At 41.3% G+C, this 18,889-nt stretch overlaps 1 protein-coding gene across 1 annotated transcript in view; it reads left to right on the top strand.

Moving 5' to 3' along the window:
- DEPTOR (DEP domain containing MTOR interacting protein) overlaps nucleotides 1-8,959 on the top strand; it is a 75,353-nt gene extending 66,394 nt beyond the window's left edge. The window contains exon 10 of the mRNA XM_084280052.1: nucleotides 5,943-8,959. Within this exon, the coding sequence (XP_084136178.1) occupies nucleotides 5,943-6,071 (129 nt within the window). The 3' untranslated portion in view covers nucleotides 6,072-8,959. The remainder of the gene's footprint in view (nucleotides 1-5,942) is intronic.
- The last annotated feature ends 9,930 nt before the right edge of the window (nucleotides 8,960-18,889 follow it).

Here is an 18,889-nt window from a genome sequence, read left to right as displayed (position 1 = left end):
AATAGACAGTTTTGCTGACCAGAAGTGAAGAATCTGTCCTCTGGAAGATCACAGTGAGTTTCAGAATACCATAATGAAACAATTACAAGCTTGAGCTGCTCAAACTGTCCAGCTGATCCTTGTCCCTGTAGGATTAGTAGGACATGGAAAAAACTATTTATTTATAATTATTGAGAGTATCTCTACAACAGAAATGTAAGCAGGCTGTTTCTGTAATGGATGTCATTTTAATTTTCATTAGCAGGAAGAATCACTAACATTGGTCTCTTGGGTTTGGGTTTTTGGGGGGATTTTTTTTTTTTTGAAAGAATTATATTGTCAATTCTGGTATCAATTTTATTCTGTACAACTGTCAAAATACACTTTTCCTTAGACAGCTCTGAAAGAAGTTATACTTAGCACCTTTTATTTTAGTTCTTAGGATAATTGCTGAAGAACTTTCCAGGGTTGACATTAACTCCTACATTTGCTTGAATTCTTCATTTTTATTTGATGTTAATGAGGTTTTTTTAAAGAAGACCAAAAGGAAGCCAATACATTTTTTCCATGCATTTGCTTGTCTTAAAGTAAAAGTTACCTGTGTGACTTTGGCGCCACATCAGATGATAAGAAGAAATCATTGGTGAGGGAGGGTGTCATAAACTATCCAATACCAGTATGTAAATTGGTGTCCTTCCAAATTATGAACTGAGCAAAGGGTTAAATCCAGTTTGTCTCTTGGTGGAGCACTGAGCCAGCCCTGCTTTGTGCACAGCTTTCCTAACAACTGCATGTTCCTGTGCAATGTGCTGATAACTTTTGAAGTACTTTGGTTTCACAGGGATCCGCTCTGCAGCAGGACGCAGCCCTGGTTTGAGCTGCCAGCAGCTAAAAATCTGTTTCAGATCTGTGCAGAGTGCAGGGGTGAAGTCCTGGCGGCTGCAGAGTGAAGGATTAGTGCAAGGCTGGATTTCATGCTCTCTCTCCAGCGGTTTTTAAGATTTTCCTTCATGCAGTTGCCACATGTACAGTGGTGGTCACACCTCCAGTGAAAATGCATTGGTCACAATGTTTTCAGCATCTCTTTATGCTGTTAACACCTGATGCCAGAGCAGCTCTCAGTGTCAAACAGGTCATGCAAACCATGATGTCTGGTTACCCTTGGTGGTGGTGGAGAAGAAAACTCCTGGCCTGTTGGTACCATTTTGTTCATTGCAGATTTAGACCCTGAATGGCCCCATCACTGACCAGATAATTGGGTAAAGCATCAGTACTTCTGAAAAGGAGCATTTTTGCTGCTATCTCTAATGTGTCATTGCACAATGTAGCTTTGAATTCAGGAATTTCAAACCTATGTTGTATTTGTAACGTTGATTTCTTTGGTGTCTATTAAACCATTACTTGTAAAAGTCTTTATGCTCTTTAGGGGAAAAAAGGCAGGGTGGAATCCAGATAGTGATCAGACACCTGACAGGTGACTGAAGCCTACAGAGCAAACAGCATCTGAATATCTGAGGATCTATACTCCAGTGAAATTCCTGTAGTGTTCATAAATGTTAAGGTCATCCTGAAGCAGAACACTAAGTAAGAATTGCTGACAGGTTTGTGAGCTTTTTATTCAGTTATTGGCTTCATGGTATTTATGCAATTCCACCCCATGCCTGCAGCCAGTCTCTAACATCCCTCAGTCACCCTCACCATCCAGCCCCACTGCAGAGAGCCCCCTGCGAGGGGGGCTTTGGTCTGGCTGGTGGGAAATTCTGGAAGGCAAATCAGTGACAGGGATCTCCTGGAAGGAGTCCAGTGGAGGGCCACAAAGATGATTAAGGGTCTGGAGCATCTCCCCTGTGAGGAAAGGCTGAGTGAGCTGGGGTTGTTCAGCCTTGAGAAAAGAAGACTAGAGAGTGGATCTGATCAATGTTTATAAATATCTGAAGTGTGGGACACAGGGGCAGATGGCCAGCCTATTTTCAGTGGTCTGTGGGGACAGGACAAGGGGCAATGGCTGCAAGTTGGAGCACAGGAAGTTCCGCACCAACATGCGGAAGAACTTTTTCACAGTGAGGGTGACAGAGCCCTGGGACAGGCTGCCCAGGGAGGTGGTGGAGTCTCCTTCTCTGGAGACATTCGAGACCCGTCTGGATGCCAACCAGTGCGACCTGTCCTAGGGAGTCCTGGGCTGGACTTGATCTCTGGGGGTCCCTTCCAACCGTACAATTCTGTGATTCTGTGAATTCTGTGGATCTCTGTGGGGATGGGCATCACCAGAGCAGCCAAAGCCTGACATGGAGAGAAGAGTGCAATAACTGGTGAGGATTAGGAAGAGTTTTACAGCTCCAGGTACAGCAGAGTCCTTATTTTGGCCATTAAATGTTATGGTAGCTAATCATATTCCTCTCCTCACAACTTTCAGTTTGCTAAATCCTTTAAGTGATAGGTTTCCAGATCTTTCCTCTTTAAATGTAAGTCCAAAGTGGAAGTTTTCCTTTCCTGGGAAAACCTGGACTTGGTTAAAGCTTCTGTACAGGCCAGTGAAAACCCTCAGAAAGACAGAGGTGTCTTTTCTGCTGTCCCTACCTTTGTGGGCTGCTGTATGCCAGGGTGGGAAACTGAAAATTTTAGCAATAAATGTTGATTACTGTAACACTTAAATATTTTATTTTAATTAAGGGAGTCTTTTCAAGTCAGTGTTCCTTTATTTAACTGTTATTGTTTCTGTGGTTTTCTGTGTGGGATCACCAACTAACAAAATGGTCAGAATTTATTCTGGACTTTGTCATTTTTTGAAGTCTGAGAGATAAAAATGGATGCTTATCTCCTGTCAAGTTCCTTGGAGAGCTATGAGGAAATGAGCAATAAAAGGCTCTTTGAGGCTCTTTTAACTTTAGTTTATTGTCTCTTAGAGTTACTGATGTGTGGAAACCAACAGAGAAATTTTACATGTTTATAGTTACAAAGCCCTTAACAGCTGTAGCAATGAGCTGAACACTTACAGCTTTTTGAAATGTGTTTTTATAAATGTAGCATTAAATCATCATGATTTTGTAAACGAGTCTCCTTAAGAAAATTCCTAAGATAATAATATGTGGGGTGATATACTCAGCCAGGGCTGGTTTGTGGGCACGCACTTGCTCTCACTCATTTGGTAACTCCACTCAGAGAGCAATGCATGATGTTGGCTTTTTTGGGGCAAGATTGATGATGGCCAAAATGCACGAAGCAGCGCTGCATTTTGTGTCCCCTTGCTGGATGCAGCACTAGAGGGAAAATTGGGGGAGAGAAGAAAACTGGGTGAGTCAGGGGCCCTCAGTATATTGAAGGGCTCAGGTCTGTGCAGACCTCTCTCCCCCCATCAGGACTGGAGGACACAGTAAATGGCTCCATGTTTCTCTATCCCTGAAGGATCTGGATGTGTAATTTGTGGAGATTCAGTCCCTGGGGCACTGGCCAAGCGATGGCCATGGAGAGAGCTTTCTGCCCCCAAAGTGACTGGCTCTTTTTTAGCATCTCCTATTCTTCGTGGGTCTTTTCATGCCATTTTGGGCAGAAGGACTCTCTTCTGTGCCTTGCCCATCCTCTCTACAATTTTTTGCTTGTCTGGCTTGGGTGGAATTTTTGCATTTAACCCTTCTCACTGTAGATGGTGAAACTAATGAGCCATTTGGATCCAGTGCAAAGGAAGGAGCAAAGGGGATGGTTCTCAGCTCGTTCGCATTGCTGATGAATAGTATTGCCAAGGGCATACATTAAAACAAACACATTGAGAACACAGACGTGTACACTCTTGTCTATTGTGTAAGAAACTCACTCTTTGGCATCCAAACTGCTGTTCACTTGTGAGGTGCCTGTGCCATCAGCATTTCCACCACTGCAGCCCTTGTGCAAGTGCCTGGCTGGTCTGGAAAGTCTGTTCCTCTGCCAGGGATGTTCCCTGGAGGCCCTTGAATGCCCTTGACATGATCCAGCATGTAGATTTATCCATCACACGCTTGCATGCCTGTCCATGGTCAAACACAAGTCCCATGCATTGGGATTCCAGTAACTCGAGAAGTCTGAGAATACACAGCAGTAAAGCAAACATCAGCCATTTGACTTCCAGAAATTGCATTAAGCCAGAAGAGACAATGTTATTTCTGCAGGTCTGTTTTAAATCAACCCAAATATTCTTCTGGAGCCAGAGCTATAATTCAGTAAAACTTGATACAATCTTGGAAAGCCATAGAAAGCATTAGGAAATACTGCTGGGAGTTGAAAGACCTATAGATACTGCAAAAATCTGCATTTTAAACTAAATAGGTATGCCTCTTAAATACTAATCAGGCACACTGCAGAGGATGACAGGCAACTTTTTCAACCAAAATCCTTAAAATTTGTAAGGCTTTTTCTGTATGCAAAACCTGAACTGTTTTCCCAATGCTGCTTTCAGCCAAAACATATAGTATAGGAAAGATACATCCATACCACCATGGAAACTGGCTAAGCAGTATTGCTGATTGCCATACTTCAATGGTCATTTAGGCTACCAGCAAGGCTGACTTCCAGGATCTCCAGCTCTGCAGAGAAGTCCTGAGTTTGAAGTGGTAAGGAGCAAGAGAGAGGTCTGCCCTCCCTTCCAGGGGCTGCTGCCACCACTGGTTCTGTGCAAAGGCTCTACAGAGCAAAGATTAAAATCATTGGTGGCGTTTTTGATGAAATGTTACATTTTGGGATCAGCTCTGCTTCCTGTAATTTTCCTTTAATGGAACATTGGTAGCTACGTTCAGTACATTTTGCACAAATAAAAATTGAGTTTCACTACACGTTTTACTTGGGAGGGGAGGAGGGAAGGTAGCTGATGCACAGAAGGTAAATGACTTGGCTTGCAAGAAAAATCTGTTGTAGAGCTAACTTTGGAAGACATCAGAGCTGCTTCCCACCTCTCCTGTGTAAATTCCTGGTTTTGTTTCTGCCTAAATAGGAAAGGTAAAAATACAAAGTAAAGCATGAAAATTTCTAGTGATACTCGCTTCGTAGTTTCCTTCTCACAGACTCAAGATGAGTAAGATAACCTTCTAGTGAGTGTATTGTTTCATTGGAACATCAGGATGATATTATTGTTACCTTAGGCTCCATATTTTTATCATTAAAACACAGAACTAGATTTGGACCTTTTTATCAAATACTGTAATATTATGATTAGATAGAGAGAAGGCTTAATGTTTTTGAGGAATCAGTACTGTTCTCTTTCTGCTTTCTTTTCCTCCTCGTTTATTACATTTTTTACAAGGTTGAGGTGAATTTTTCTTTGACTCTTTTAACATGTGCAGTGGCATTGGTCAAAATATTTCTATCAAGACGTTTTGGACAGAAATGGCCTCCTGATGATACGAGACTTTCCATGTTTTTATTTTTTATGGCTTTTAAAACCTAAATATTAGCATATTTGAAGTGAATTAATGAGCCATACTTGAAGAAAACCAAAAGCAGTTCACATAAAATATAAAAAGAACTAAATCTCTATTAGGAATATCTCCTGAAAACGTAAGTAGCATTTTAATCTCTCCTAATACTGACTTCAACTTTCACGGTATTTTTCCTAGAATTTGGACCTTTTGGGTTCAGTTTGTACCGGTGGAAGTTCTGGCACTGAATCTAGTGAAGTCATCATCCAGACCTTGCCCTAAGCCTGGACACATAATGCATATTTGTACTGTGACTACCAAGAGTTGTCTAAAACGGTTTCTATGAAAGTGTTTAAGACAAAGTAAGGATAACAGACTCTTTGCAATGGCCAGAGCGTTCTTGTCGTGTGTTGTTTGCAAAGCAGAACTGATATCAGAAAATACAATTATTATAAGGAAAATGGTTAATGTAGGACATGGTATGAAGAGTTCTGAAGGTTCTGCATGCCCAGGAGTCAATAGTACATCTGTGTAAATAACCTTACAAAATATGTCTAATGCGTAACTTTTCATTCTCTTCAGGTTTGCCAGTTTGTTGTGTCTGTCAACGGCCTCAACGTTCTCCATGTGGATTACAGGACAGTGAGCAACCTTATCCTGACTGGCCCTCGAACAATTGTGATGGAAGTGATGGAAGAAATAGAGTCTTGAGGAAAAAAGAAACCTTAGTGGATGTTTTTGCGAGAGAAATAGCGAAGACCATGGAGCAGCATGACACAAGGAGGCAGAACGTTGCTGTGTCTAAATAGATGATTTTGCTTTTAGGGGAGGGGGGCTCTCTCTCATTTAACAATAATAGCACTGGTGATTATGCTAAGAAGTGAACAATAGATACCAGCATATTTTCACTGAGGACTTTCCTTTGCCTGACAGAGACAAGGTGAAGGCCTTTCTGTTGTCTGTTCAGCCATGTCTGTGTTGGTCAGAATGGTTTCCCACCTAAGAGGCCGTGCAGACTTCCTCACAGTCCACCACTGGATCAAAGCACTTCAGGAAATGAAAGAACCAAACACTGTGGGGTCAGGATGTCACAAATGGTTTGCATGACGTATTTATGTTGGTAAACATCCTCCTGGTGTCCAGCTTTGTCCCTGGAGCCTGTGTTGCTGCAGTTGCTCTCTCCCTGGGCCGTGGGACAGCTGATTAAATGCTGGTTTGATCGCAATCAAACACAAATGAACTGCAAATGCATGAAAAAAAGGTGTTTGTTCTCTGCAGAGGAAACTCTGGTATGAATGTTTGGGCCTGAATGATTACACAGATTAGTCTAGAAAGAATAATCAAATGGAAAAGCGTGAGGTACTTTTACAAAATCTGCCTTTGAAAATTGGGCTTTTCGTTTCAATGCCTACATACTGGTTTAGATGCTCAAGTATGAAATGTTGATTTTGGTTTTTTTTCCATATCTGTAACATAAAAGGTGTTTCAGTCTTGCTGTTCATCACTTTTGAGAAATTTTGGGCACCTTTCTTCCTAGAAGCAGCATAATATTTGGCGGGTTGAAGTGGGAAACTCACAGCATTAGCATTGGAGATGATACATCCAGATGCTCCAGTAGAGAAAGTACACTTCAAATTGAAGCAATGTACTTGAATGTACATTAAGCTTTTTAGCACTTTTCAATCATCAAATGTTTTGCAAACTAGACTTGGCACATGAGTTGCATTTGACACTATTACTAATAAAACATTGTATTTGACCGCCTCTAAATCTTTTTCAAACAGTAGGATTTCTTTGTTGATGAATTAATGAAACAAATCTTTTTTTTTTTTTTAATGTATATACCAATGCCATATTCTGCAGAGTTAGGTGATTCCTCAACTCAATTGCAAGTGGACTGCATGGGTTTTCTTGATCTTTGAACTGAATAAATACATCCTTGTCCACAAAATTATAACTATATATTTAGGACTTTTTCCTGTTGTCTAAATTTTACAGTTAATGCTTGACTTTCTACACAAGCATACCACAAATCCTTCGAAGATGGGGTGGGGAAAATATTTTTTCCTCAAATAATTTTGAAATATGTTTTATATTAAAAATTGTTCTCACCAAATACATTGCTCTTGCGGTATGTTTTTCACTCCCTCAAACACTTTTACATCAGAGATACAGCAAGTCATCAAAAATCACCTACACCTGCAGCTTTGCAGGTAGAAGTTTCTGATATGGGATATCTGCGGTTGATTTTTCACCATGAGAACTTCTCATATTCCACGAGCATGCAGCAGCACAGAGAGGTATAAAACTGTAACCACTGACTTGATATTAACCAGGCACAAGAGTGTTTGGAGGATTCTTTCAAATTGTCATTAAGTATGACAGCTGTTTATCCCGATTGTACCCCCAGAAATTTCGGTACGCATGTATAACCCGTAACAGATTATATCCCACAGTTCACCTAAAATAAACAGTTCAGCACATAATGTTCTATGACACTGTAACAACCCTCGAGGGTATCCATGAAGAACAGTTGGAAAAAATCCTGTTGTCCCAGAAATGTGTCAGTATGCCACAAGTTTTTGATATTGTGAATCCAGCAATGCTTCCCCAAATGCTGCTTTCCTTCTCTTATTTCTTTTTTTTGCCTGAGCTGTTTTGGTGGCCTGGTTGGTATACACTTGGTACAGCTTTAAAATATAAATTCTACGTTAGGCTAGGTTAAATATTAAAAAGTGAAGCGTTTTCTTAGGAAAATGCTAATGATTGTTTCTAATGCCATCGTGGATTCTTCTGTCTTACATCTCTTGCCTTAGTTAATATTCTGCTACAAGTTCCCCGTAGCTTACAGATAATTAAGAAACTGGGTCAGAATTTAGCTTAATAATGCATTACAGAATGCACTTTAGACTTGAGCAAAAAGAGTGGGAATGGGGGCAGGGAGAAATCTGTGCATATCATTATGCTACAGATTGGAGATGGCATTTTCATTTGCAAGATACATTAGTCTCTATCACAATTTGAGCACCGTTACTTGCCTGCTGTTTCATGGGGATTTCCATTCTGTGTTCTCAACTTGACTGACAATCCAGAATTTAATTAATTCTTTCCCTTTTCAATGTGACGAAAGTATTAAAATTATCTCTGCAATGAAATTTTGTATTTTGGGGAAAAGGATGCAAAGTTAAACTGTGAAATATATAATTTCCAATTAAATTGCACTTTGCCTGCACATGGCAATATCTACCCTCTGAGACTTCCCATAGGAGTCAGGTTCAAACTCTCATCCACTCCAGAGGGCACAGAATTTTGAGTATTATAGAGCATGTTGCTTCCTGCTAAGTACTGGGGGAAATGCAAGATTATTCACAGAAGTGAGACATTTCAAGAGGTGCATGAATATCACAGCATGGACTGGAGCAAGAAACCAGAAAGTAAAAAAACCCCACAACTTGACATCAGCAATAATATCTTCATAAAAAGATAAGCGATCTTGTAAGACTTACTCTGTTATGTGATCATATTTTTGGTTAATATAGATCTTGTTAGATCCTCCAATAAATCTTTATGCCTTAATAATGCATATTAGTGGCACTCCTTTGCACATGTAAATTTGCAAGTTATTTATAGAACTTCTTCAAGCAATGTAATAGTTCATTAAATTCATGTAGCACTTAATTGGAGCATTAATTCAGCGCAATATTTCTCCTATATTTCTTCTGTTATATTTCCTACAAGATACATTATTTTGATTATCAAGATCAAATACCATATGTATATTATTGAACACAACTGCTTCCACAGCTAGTCCTATAAAATAATGCAATAATCCACTTCAGGTGTACCAGAATTTCAATGCCTGCATGTTAGTTCTCTGTGGAAGCGGAAAATAGAATTGTCAGCATTGAAAATTGTCAGCGCTTTGGTCGTAACAACCCCAGGCAAGGCTACAGGCTTGGGCAGGGTGGCTGGAAAGCTGCACAGAGGAAAAGGATCTGGAGGTGTTGGTTGACACTCGCCTGAACATGAGCCAGCAGAGTGGCCAAAAAGGCCAATGGCATCCTGGCTTGTATCATGAATAGCATAGTCAGCAGGAACAGGGAAGGGATCATCCCCCTGTACTCAGTTCTGGTGAGGCTGCACCTCGAGTGCTGTTTTCAGTTTTGGGCCCCTCACTACAAGAAAGACATCAAGGGCCTGGAGCGTGTCCAGAGAAGGGCAACGAAGCTGCTGAAGGGTTTGGAACACAAGTCTTATGAGGAGTGGCTGAGGGCATTGAGACTGTTTATCCTGGAAAATAGGAGGCTCAGGGAATACCTAATCACTCTCTGCAGCTACCTGAAGGGAGGTTGTGATGAGCTCAGGGTCAGCCTCTTCTCTCAGATAAGCAGCAATAGGGTAAGAGGGAATGGCTGCAAGCTGCACCAGGGGAGGTTCATGTTACACATTAGGAGAAATTTCTTCTCAGAACGAGTGCTTAGACATTGGAATGGGTTGCCCAGGGATGTGGGCAACCCCATCCCTCGGGGTGTTTAAGGAGAGGTTGGATGAGGTACTTAAGGACATGGTTTAGTAAGTAATATTGTGTTAGGGGGACAGTTGCACTAGATGATCTTGGAGGTCTTTTGCAACATTAATGATTCTATGATTCTATGAAAAGACATAGTGGTGTCCTAACAGCATCTGTAATACCTGTGGGTCTGTCCTACTACCCTCTTCTATGACATAACCTTCAGGAAGAGGTTTGGACAAAAAACAATTATGCAGCAGGAATGTTTCTCTTGGTATTTGCTTCCTTTTCTTGTTATACCTTCACTGATAATGACAGAGTTCTAGGGATGTGTCAGACACTGTCCCACAATTACTGGTTTAATGGTCAGCATGTCCCCTACCATGGTTTAGACCTCTGGGAGAATTGCCTGAGTGTAGTTCTGAGAATGACTTGAGGAGAGAATTTGAGCACAAAGGGTGGTGCCAGCTTTGTTGTGCCTCTTGGCCTTAGGACCATAAAACCATCCCTGTATTGATTTGGTGTACCAACACAGACATAACCAGAGAGTACTGTGAGGATTGGGAAGAAGGAAGAGTGACTGACTTCTTTCTTCATCTGCTCTGACAGCTGTGATGCATGAAGGTTTCCTTTTCCCCATTGATGGAGACAGAATGATCAGATTATGGGGTAATGCTCTAATAATCTCTGCCAGCACCAGGAATTAAATACTGACTTCTTATATTAATTTTGTTAATTAAGAATTATTCTAATTTTAGAGACCGGAAAAACTGAGACAACATGGTTTGCAAAAATGTTTGCCTAACGCAAGACAGGCTGAGAAATCAATTGATGCAATTATGAGTATTTTCTTCCCAGTGTATAATTAGAACTGGATCATTTGTGTAAGTGAAAAAGGATGTTTATGTCACATGTATAAGTGAGGCTAGACCCCACCACTCTTCAAAGTGAGGGAACTTCTAATCTTTCATAATAAAACCATCATTAAAGATTTCCATGAATTACACTTTTAAAACCAGTCTGTCTTTATCTGGTGAGCGATGTGGTTTATATTTTTCATTTATGTGTTATAAAAATAGAGATAGTAACTCCCAATGTAGCAATTTCTTTTGTAGACACATTGCAGATAAAAGTCATTGATGTTTGAGATAAGATGAGTAGATTTCTCTGGAAATTTGCACATAAATAAATATTTACACATTCATTTATAAAAAATGAACCATTAATGCAAGAGATTAGCTGAGAATTTTGGTTGACACTCGCCTGAACGTGAGCTAGCACTGTGCCCAGGTGGCCAAGAAGGCCAATGACATCCTAGCCTGTATCATGAATAGCACAGTCAGCAGGAACAGGGAGGTGATCATCCCCCTGTACTCAGCTCTGGTTAGGCAGCACCTCGAGTGCTGTGTTCAGTTTTTGGGCCCCTAATTACAAGAAAGACATTGAGGCCCTGGAGAGTGTCCAGAGAAGGGCAACGAAGCTGCTGAAGGGTTTGGACCTCAAGTCTTATGAGGAGTGGGAGAGGGAACTGGCACTGTTTAGCCTGGAGAAGAGGAGGCTCAGAGGAGACCTTATTGCTCTCTGCAGCTACTAGAAAGGAGGTTTTTGTGAGCAGGGAGTCAGCCTCTTCCCTCAGATAAGTAGTGATAGGACAAGAGGGGATGACTGCAAGCTGCACCAGGGGAAGTTCAGGTTAGACATTAGGAGAAACTTCTTCTCAGGAGTGGTCAGGCATTGGAATGGGTTGCTCAGGGAGGTGGTGGAGTCACCGTCCTTCAGGGTGTTTAAGGAAATTGGATGAGGTACTTAAGGACATGGTTTAGTAAGTAGTATTGTGGTAGGGAGATGGTTAGACTAGATGATCTTGGAGGTCTTTTCCAACCTTAATGATTTTGTCATTCTGTGAATGTCCAGGAATGTCACAGGGCTCAATGAAACAATGAATTTATACTATAAAGACAATGTTTCATGTATGGCTGTTTAGGCTGTCTACTTGCAAGTCTTCAGGAAAATTCAGTACTATTGAGAAGGGAATAGATATAATTGTCAAACTGAAAAACAGCTGCTGTTCTGTAGTTAGGTATCCGTTCTCATGCTGCCCAAGGGAGCTGCGAATTTCCAGTGGTCACAAGTTGCATAAGCACACACTTAAAATTAAATGCTTACCTTTGAGAGTACGTGTTTGAAGCAGGTCCTGAACGTTGGGTAGCACAAATTGTCATCTTGCTTTTTATACAGAAATGCTGCCATGGATATGTAGCTTTCCCATCCTATGGCACTGTAACTGGCTCCTGCTGAACTTCAAGTACAGGAGTTGCCTACTGGCTTTTGCATGACCTTGTCAGAGAAAAATTGTCATTTCAGAATTTGCAGAATCTTCTTTTTATGTGCAGCCTCACACTTCTGCTCCTAAGGTGCTTCCACCCAGAAACCTCTACAAAATGGTTTCTAGATGACGCTACGCAGACAGCTAGTGGTTTGCAGATCACTTCAAAGGGGTGTTTACATCCTGCCCAAGCAGCTGAACACCTCTTCTACTGGGAAATGATCCTGCTGCTCCTACTGCTGGAGCTCGTGCATGCACCCAAGCAGGCCAAGCTGGGGAACACGGCTGTAAAGGACAGCGTGTGCCCACCTGACTGTTCTGCATTGACCAGTGATTTATGGATATATTTTGCTTGCTTTCCTATTCTTCAGCTTCATTTGTCAAATAGTTACAATAGTCTTGCTTTCTGCTGTCAGCTCAAAAATTGGTTCGTGAAGGTGTCGATGGCCCTGCGTTCTTTGTCAGTTTTCCTGTTTTTAGTGGGTCTTTACCATGATCATCATCACTAGGTTTTCATAAGTGAGCAGTGCTTATTCCTCAAGACAAAGATTTCAGGAAAATGGATGAAATGGCTGGTGCTTGACTATCAAATGATAATTACTATTCAAACAAAGCCTTGAGATAAGGGAACAAAATCAGAAAAAGCTACCATGTTGATGGAACAAAGTTAATTCAAAGCATAAAATACCACCACACCTACTCTTAACAAAGCTTCTTGTTGTTCATAACACAGGTTGGGCCATAGCTTTCATGTGCTTTCTCAGAACATGGAGATAAAAGATGCAAATCCTCCAAAGAGTAGTTTTTTCTCGCCCATCCTTTGGATGACCTATCACAGACCTTCAGCTCCTTCTTTCCATCATCTCCCAGCTGGACCACAGCATCCCAACTATAGCTGGGCTGGAAACCACGTAAACTCAGGTCTTCAATGCAAACTGTAAATGACTTGAGAATTTAATCATTTATGTTTTCCCCTTCAGGTTTTAGAGTATCTTGTATTAAACAGGAAAAAGAAACAAAAATTATCCCTCTATTCTATGCTTTTCCAATTAGGAAATGCTCCTTTCCCTCCTTATTTTTCCAGTAGTACTTTTGATGAATAGAAATCGTACTTTCCTGTTTGTACTCAAGCATAACACAGGGAATACTGGTTCTTTACCTGACCCTCTCAGCCAGACCTCTGCTGCTTCTCCCTGAGAAAATTTTACATGAGCAAAACCTGCAAAATGATGTGTAGTACCAAATTGTAGCTGGAAAATACATAGTATGTAGAAGCCATAAGTTTTTTGGGAAAAAAATAATTTAAAAACCCCAACAATTTAGCTTGTTTTAAAATTCTTGTTAATATTTTAAAGAAGCAGCAAAATGTGTGTAAAACCAAATCCAGAAGAGCATCCCCGAGGCAGGTGCAGTGGTAGGGTGCAGCATGGAAAGGTTCTGTCACATTAAGTTTCTTAACAGCATCACAGAAGAGAAAAATGTCATAGTTAGATGGCTAAAATTATGATTTACATTCTTAAACCCGTGTTCTCAGTAAGGAAAAGGCTGCAATTAATGCTTTTGCATATAAGAACATTTGAACATAAAATGCAGTAGATAAGAACATAGTAAAGATATATGTTTGCGAAATATTTTGGTTTCAAATGTAGCCAGCTACCCCAAAAAAACATTTCCTTTAAGGAAACAACTTGCATTCACACTGTGAAGTAATTAAAACTTTTTTCCATATCTTCATTTTCTAAAATCTTTATAAAATATTTGCATATATGTGCAAACCATGCTTGTATCTACTGAAAATAAATGCACGTGCAGATAAGCAGGCTTGACTGAACAACTGATTTGTGAATGGAACTAAACTGAGCTCTTCATGTTTATTAGCAAAAGTTTAATTAAGCGTGGTGTTGAGCAAAGCCTGGGAAATATTAAGTGATTCCACTCAGAAGAAGTGCTGAGCTGTTTGCAGGGTCAGGAATCCATTTAATTCCTGTTCCCAAAGTGCCCTAACAGTCTTGCTTTACCTGCAAAGTATTGTTGGAAACAATATTTTCTTAAAACTCATTTAAATGTTGCAAAAAGCTACTGGCTTTTACAGGTACATTTTCCTGTTGCCTGTTTTGTTTTATAAGCATTGTCAGGCCAGCTGCTTTTCGAAGATAACTTGCTGCACCCTTTTGTTTGTTACTGCAGTTTGGGATGTGTGTGCTTTGTTTGTTTTGCCAGGCTCAACAAGATGCTGTTGAATATTAAAAAAATAAATATTTCATCTTCCATTACGCTCCAGCAGGCAAATCATCTCTTCCAAATGTGCTTAAAAGAAGCATTTACAAAAGGGTGCTGAGTTATCCTCTTGAATGTTCATTTTTAATGCTAAAATATGTATTACACTTTTCAAATTTTGTTTCCTCACCCCCTGTACATGTATCTGCACGTTTGTGTTATTGTTTGTTCTCCTAAGAGATTATTTTCTGAGGGTTATTGGTTTACCTTTCTTATAGCAGCCTCAGTATTCCATTCCAGAGACCATTTAAATATAAATCCCCTTGACCTCATCTCCTACACAGTTACAGAAAACAAAAAAACTCTTCTGCTTCAGTTGGAAATTGCATTTAGAAGAGGAAGGCACAGAAAAGATTTACCTGAACTCTCACTGATAATGGTTTCTTTTGCAAAAAACAGACAATGCAATGTGCAGAGCTTCTGGAAGCTGTGTAATACAGGAATTAAAAAAAATTATAATGAAAGTCAAATTGTCCACATTTTAAAGGCTCTTTGATGATACCCTTTTACTGTAGTTATCACAATTACCTCCAACAACAGGCTTGTAATTGCAAAGATGGCTTTTGGCCCTTGGGCTAATGCAGTGCTCTTTTCCCTGATTTGTAGATCATCTGAAAAAGAATCACAGCAGGGTGATGGCATCTACTTCTACTTACCTAATTGGAATCTGAACTCAGAAACCAGTGTCTTGGTTCTGTTGCATACACACAAGTGTTGAGTGCCATCAAAGATGCTTTAGGGCATTTGAGACATTCTTATGGGACAGAAAAAACCTATGGGGTCCAACCCCCCTGCCAAAGCAGATTCCCTAGGACAGGTTGCACAGGGAGGCATCCAGACAGATTTTGAATATCTCCAGAGATGGAGACTCCACCACCTCCCCGGGCAGCCTATTCCAGGGCTCTGTCACCCTCACTGTGAAAAAGTTCTTCCGCATGTTGGTGTGGAACTTCCTGTGCTCCAACTTGAAGCCTCAGTCATGGTTCTCCCTACTACGCCTCTTGCACCACAGTCAGTCATGTATCCCAGTGTTTGACATCTTGGCTCTTGGTACAAGGGCAGCTTCTGTTTATCCCCTGTAGCATAAGCAGGACTAAGGCAGTGTTTGAAACCAAACAAGGAATTCAGAGTGAAATTTATAGAGAATTTAGGTGCTGACATTAAAAAAGAATCATAACCCCCAACTTGTTAACCAACACAGGTGTTCAGAGGGCCATCAGTGTTGAAGTTCCTAACATCACATAATCACAGTATCACAGAACATTAGGAGTTGAAAGGGTCCTCGAAAGATCGTCTAGTCCAACCACCTGGCCAAGCAGGATCACCTAGACTAAATCTCACAGGAACTCATCCAGGTGGGGTTTGAATGTCTCCAGAGAAGGAGACTCCACAACCTCTCTGGGCAGTCTGTGGCAGTGCTCTGTCACCCTCACAGTGAAAAAGTTCCTCCTTATAGCCACATGGAACATCCTATGCTCCAGCTTGCACCCGTTGTCCCTTGTCCTATTGCTGGCCAGCACTGATACGTTGTGACTGTTGTGACTGTGCTACTAGCTGACTTACACAATTTTATGTTCAATAGGTTTTACTACAGGCAGCACATGCTCAGGTCTCTTACTCCCACCATTCTCCAAGTGCCACCAGAAGAGCTCCTAGACCCACCATGCAGTAGCTAAAATCCACATGGGCAAGCTAGATGAGTAAAGTCATCCAGGAAGCCGGAAGAGGAGCAGAGCTGAAGCTTGTTCTCTCAAGCCCTTGGCAGGTTTGCTGCTCTCCAGACAACCCTTCAGAGCCTTCAGAGGGGAAGGCAGGCACACACCCTCTAACACAGAAAGGCAGCCTTTCCCTGTATTGATTGCAACCCACGGGCTGCGTGGCTGTGGAAACATATTCTCCTTTATGTATTTTGAATCATCTGTAGCTGTAAATGTGTTATTTGCGACCCCTTATGTTCCGTTTTGGCAGGCTCTTGTCACCCCTGTGCCAGGTACCCGTCGCGTGCAGCCGACCTGCGAGCTCTTCAGCTCCACAGCCCTCTCCAAGCTCCTCTCCAGCTCCTCTTCCTCCCAACCTTTGCGAGCCAGAGGCTCCCTCTGCGGCAAGCCTCAGCGCCAAGCTCCGCCGGCTGCCAGCTGAGCTTGCTGAGGGCTGGATCAGGCCCCGCTCCCCGGGTGCGGTACAACCCCTCGCTCAGCGCAGCGCGTGGGAGGATGTGGAGGCCAAACGGCACCACGTCTTGCGCAACCGGCCCCGCGCCGCGCGGCGAGAGCCGTGTGTACCCAAGCGAAGCCACAGAAACAGTCTGCGGTTCCTAGAGAAGCCGGTGGCACAAAACACCCTCAATAGCACATTCAGTTCGGGGCTTGGTTTGTCCAGCGCATTCCTGCCTATTGCTAAAATGCAAGCGTCTGGAAGCCCAGAGGCTTTGCAGAGGAATAGCATCATAGCTGAATAATGAACTGTGTTACAGATCATATAGTGTTGTTTGTAAAATAACAGAAGTGGAAATCACAACTGCAATATGTGGTTTCACTCATGTAAAGACTGTAACTGTGAGGAGTTCAGATTTTAATTTTACCTCCATCTATCATTCTAATTTTATTACTGACATTAATCACATATAGAAAGCCATATAGATCTTACATAATCACTAGGCAAGTGAAGGAAATGAATGCTAATTTAATAAATGCTGTTGAAAATTCTCTGAGAATGCAGTTTAGGTAAATTCAGTAGTGAATATCAATATTTATGGTGAGGTTCTGGTTTATTTACCCACTTGAACATTAGGAATAATTCCATTAACTGCAGAAAAGTGTCTCTTGACTGTAAGAGCAGAAGCAAAATTACTCTGACCTTTTATTGGCAGGTTGATTTTAACAGCAAAAAGATAAAAGACAACTTATATTTAGGATATCATTTTGTAAATCTGAACTGGACTTGCCTACCAAAAGCAGTCTTGGTTTAATATGAAAAATGATTCAATGTGAGAAGCTCAGATTTGACTACGTTGACAATCTAAATCACCCCAGAGAAATAACAAGACAGAAAAAAAGAGAGCGCATGCTCATTGTGACTGCTGCCAGTACAGAATTATGCTGTTCCACTGCTGTATGAGGTGGTTATTCAGCATCACTAAAGCACCAAATGTTGTTCAGCACCTATTTTAAGAGGTTACTTTATATGTGGCAGACTACTTTTTCACCTAATCCGGTGAACTCAGAAATAAATCACAGCACTGCACTCTGAGAGTGTTCATCTCTTTGTTCCTCTGTTCAGAAAATTTTATCTGCCATGAAATATGAGGAAAATCTTGGAAAATGAACAGAATGTACATAGCAATCTGAACTTACTTGCCCTGCCTTGTGGTTGCAACGCTCACTGAACATGGCAAAAGGCCATGAGTGGAATTGTTTTTAAAAGATAAAACATATAAACGATGTTTCACACTGGAGAAACAATGCTGTCCTTCACTGTTTCCAGTTTTTCTTTTCTTTAGAGTGCAGGCAGTATCTACCCAAGTTTTAAAAGCTGTCAGCAAATATAATGCGAAGAGAATGAACTTCAGACTGTGGAGAAAGGCAGAAGCATGATTTTAGGAAACGTACCTTTATGTTTATCAGTTGATGTCGGTAACAAGACACATGGTTACTGTCTGTTCCTCCTTTACTGAGACAGTACAGAACCAGCTATGGGCAGACAGCACCTGGGGGATTGCTGCTCGGGAAGAGCTGCTGTGTGAGAGCTGAGCCTGGGGCTTACTGAATTTCAAAGGTGCTTATACCTCTCTTTGAAATAAGCTGATCCTATCCTCCTATTCCTTACCAATCAGTTTCGCTCTTGATTTTAATGGAATACAGTGAAATCCCACTCCAGTTGCTTTTATTATTACATAATTCAAGTCCTCATTGTAGACTCCTACAGCTTGCTATGTCCAGTGAAGAATAATCTTACTGAGGAAGGCTCGTTGCCCTGAAAGCCCACTCTGCTGTTCAGCTTCCCAGGTAGGCTCTCCAGGCTGGCTGAGTGATGATGGGGAGCAGGGAAGATGAGAGGGTAAGCTTTCCAAAGGTTAATGTCAGTCAGTGTCTGACTTCTTCATGAAGAGTTACCTGTGTTACACAGGACATGGGGAGGCAAGGTATTCCTTTGGCTGGCATAAGGAAAAGAGAACTGAACAGAACAGAATAGAAACATGGTCCATCTTGATTTATTTGATCTGCTATCTAATTGTCTGTATACTCAGTCTCTTACACAGGCTAGTACTAATTCTAATGAACCAGCGTATGCAGAAGCAATAGGAACGTACAGTTTGTTACTACGAGGCCTCGTGCTCATTTCTCAGTGGAACAGCATTCAGGGCTTCCAGATTTTAGGGACTGATCCTCCAAGACAAACCTCGCTGATATTTGAAGG

This window comes from Gallinula chloropus (assembly GCF_964237585.1).
Source record: "Gallinula chloropus genome assembly, chromosome: 2".
NCBI classification, from domain to species: domain Eukaryota; kingdom Metazoa; phylum Chordata; class Aves; order Gruiformes; family Rallidae; genus Gallinula; species Gallinula chloropus.
This window is presented reverse-complemented; position numbering and strand designations above follow the sequence as displayed.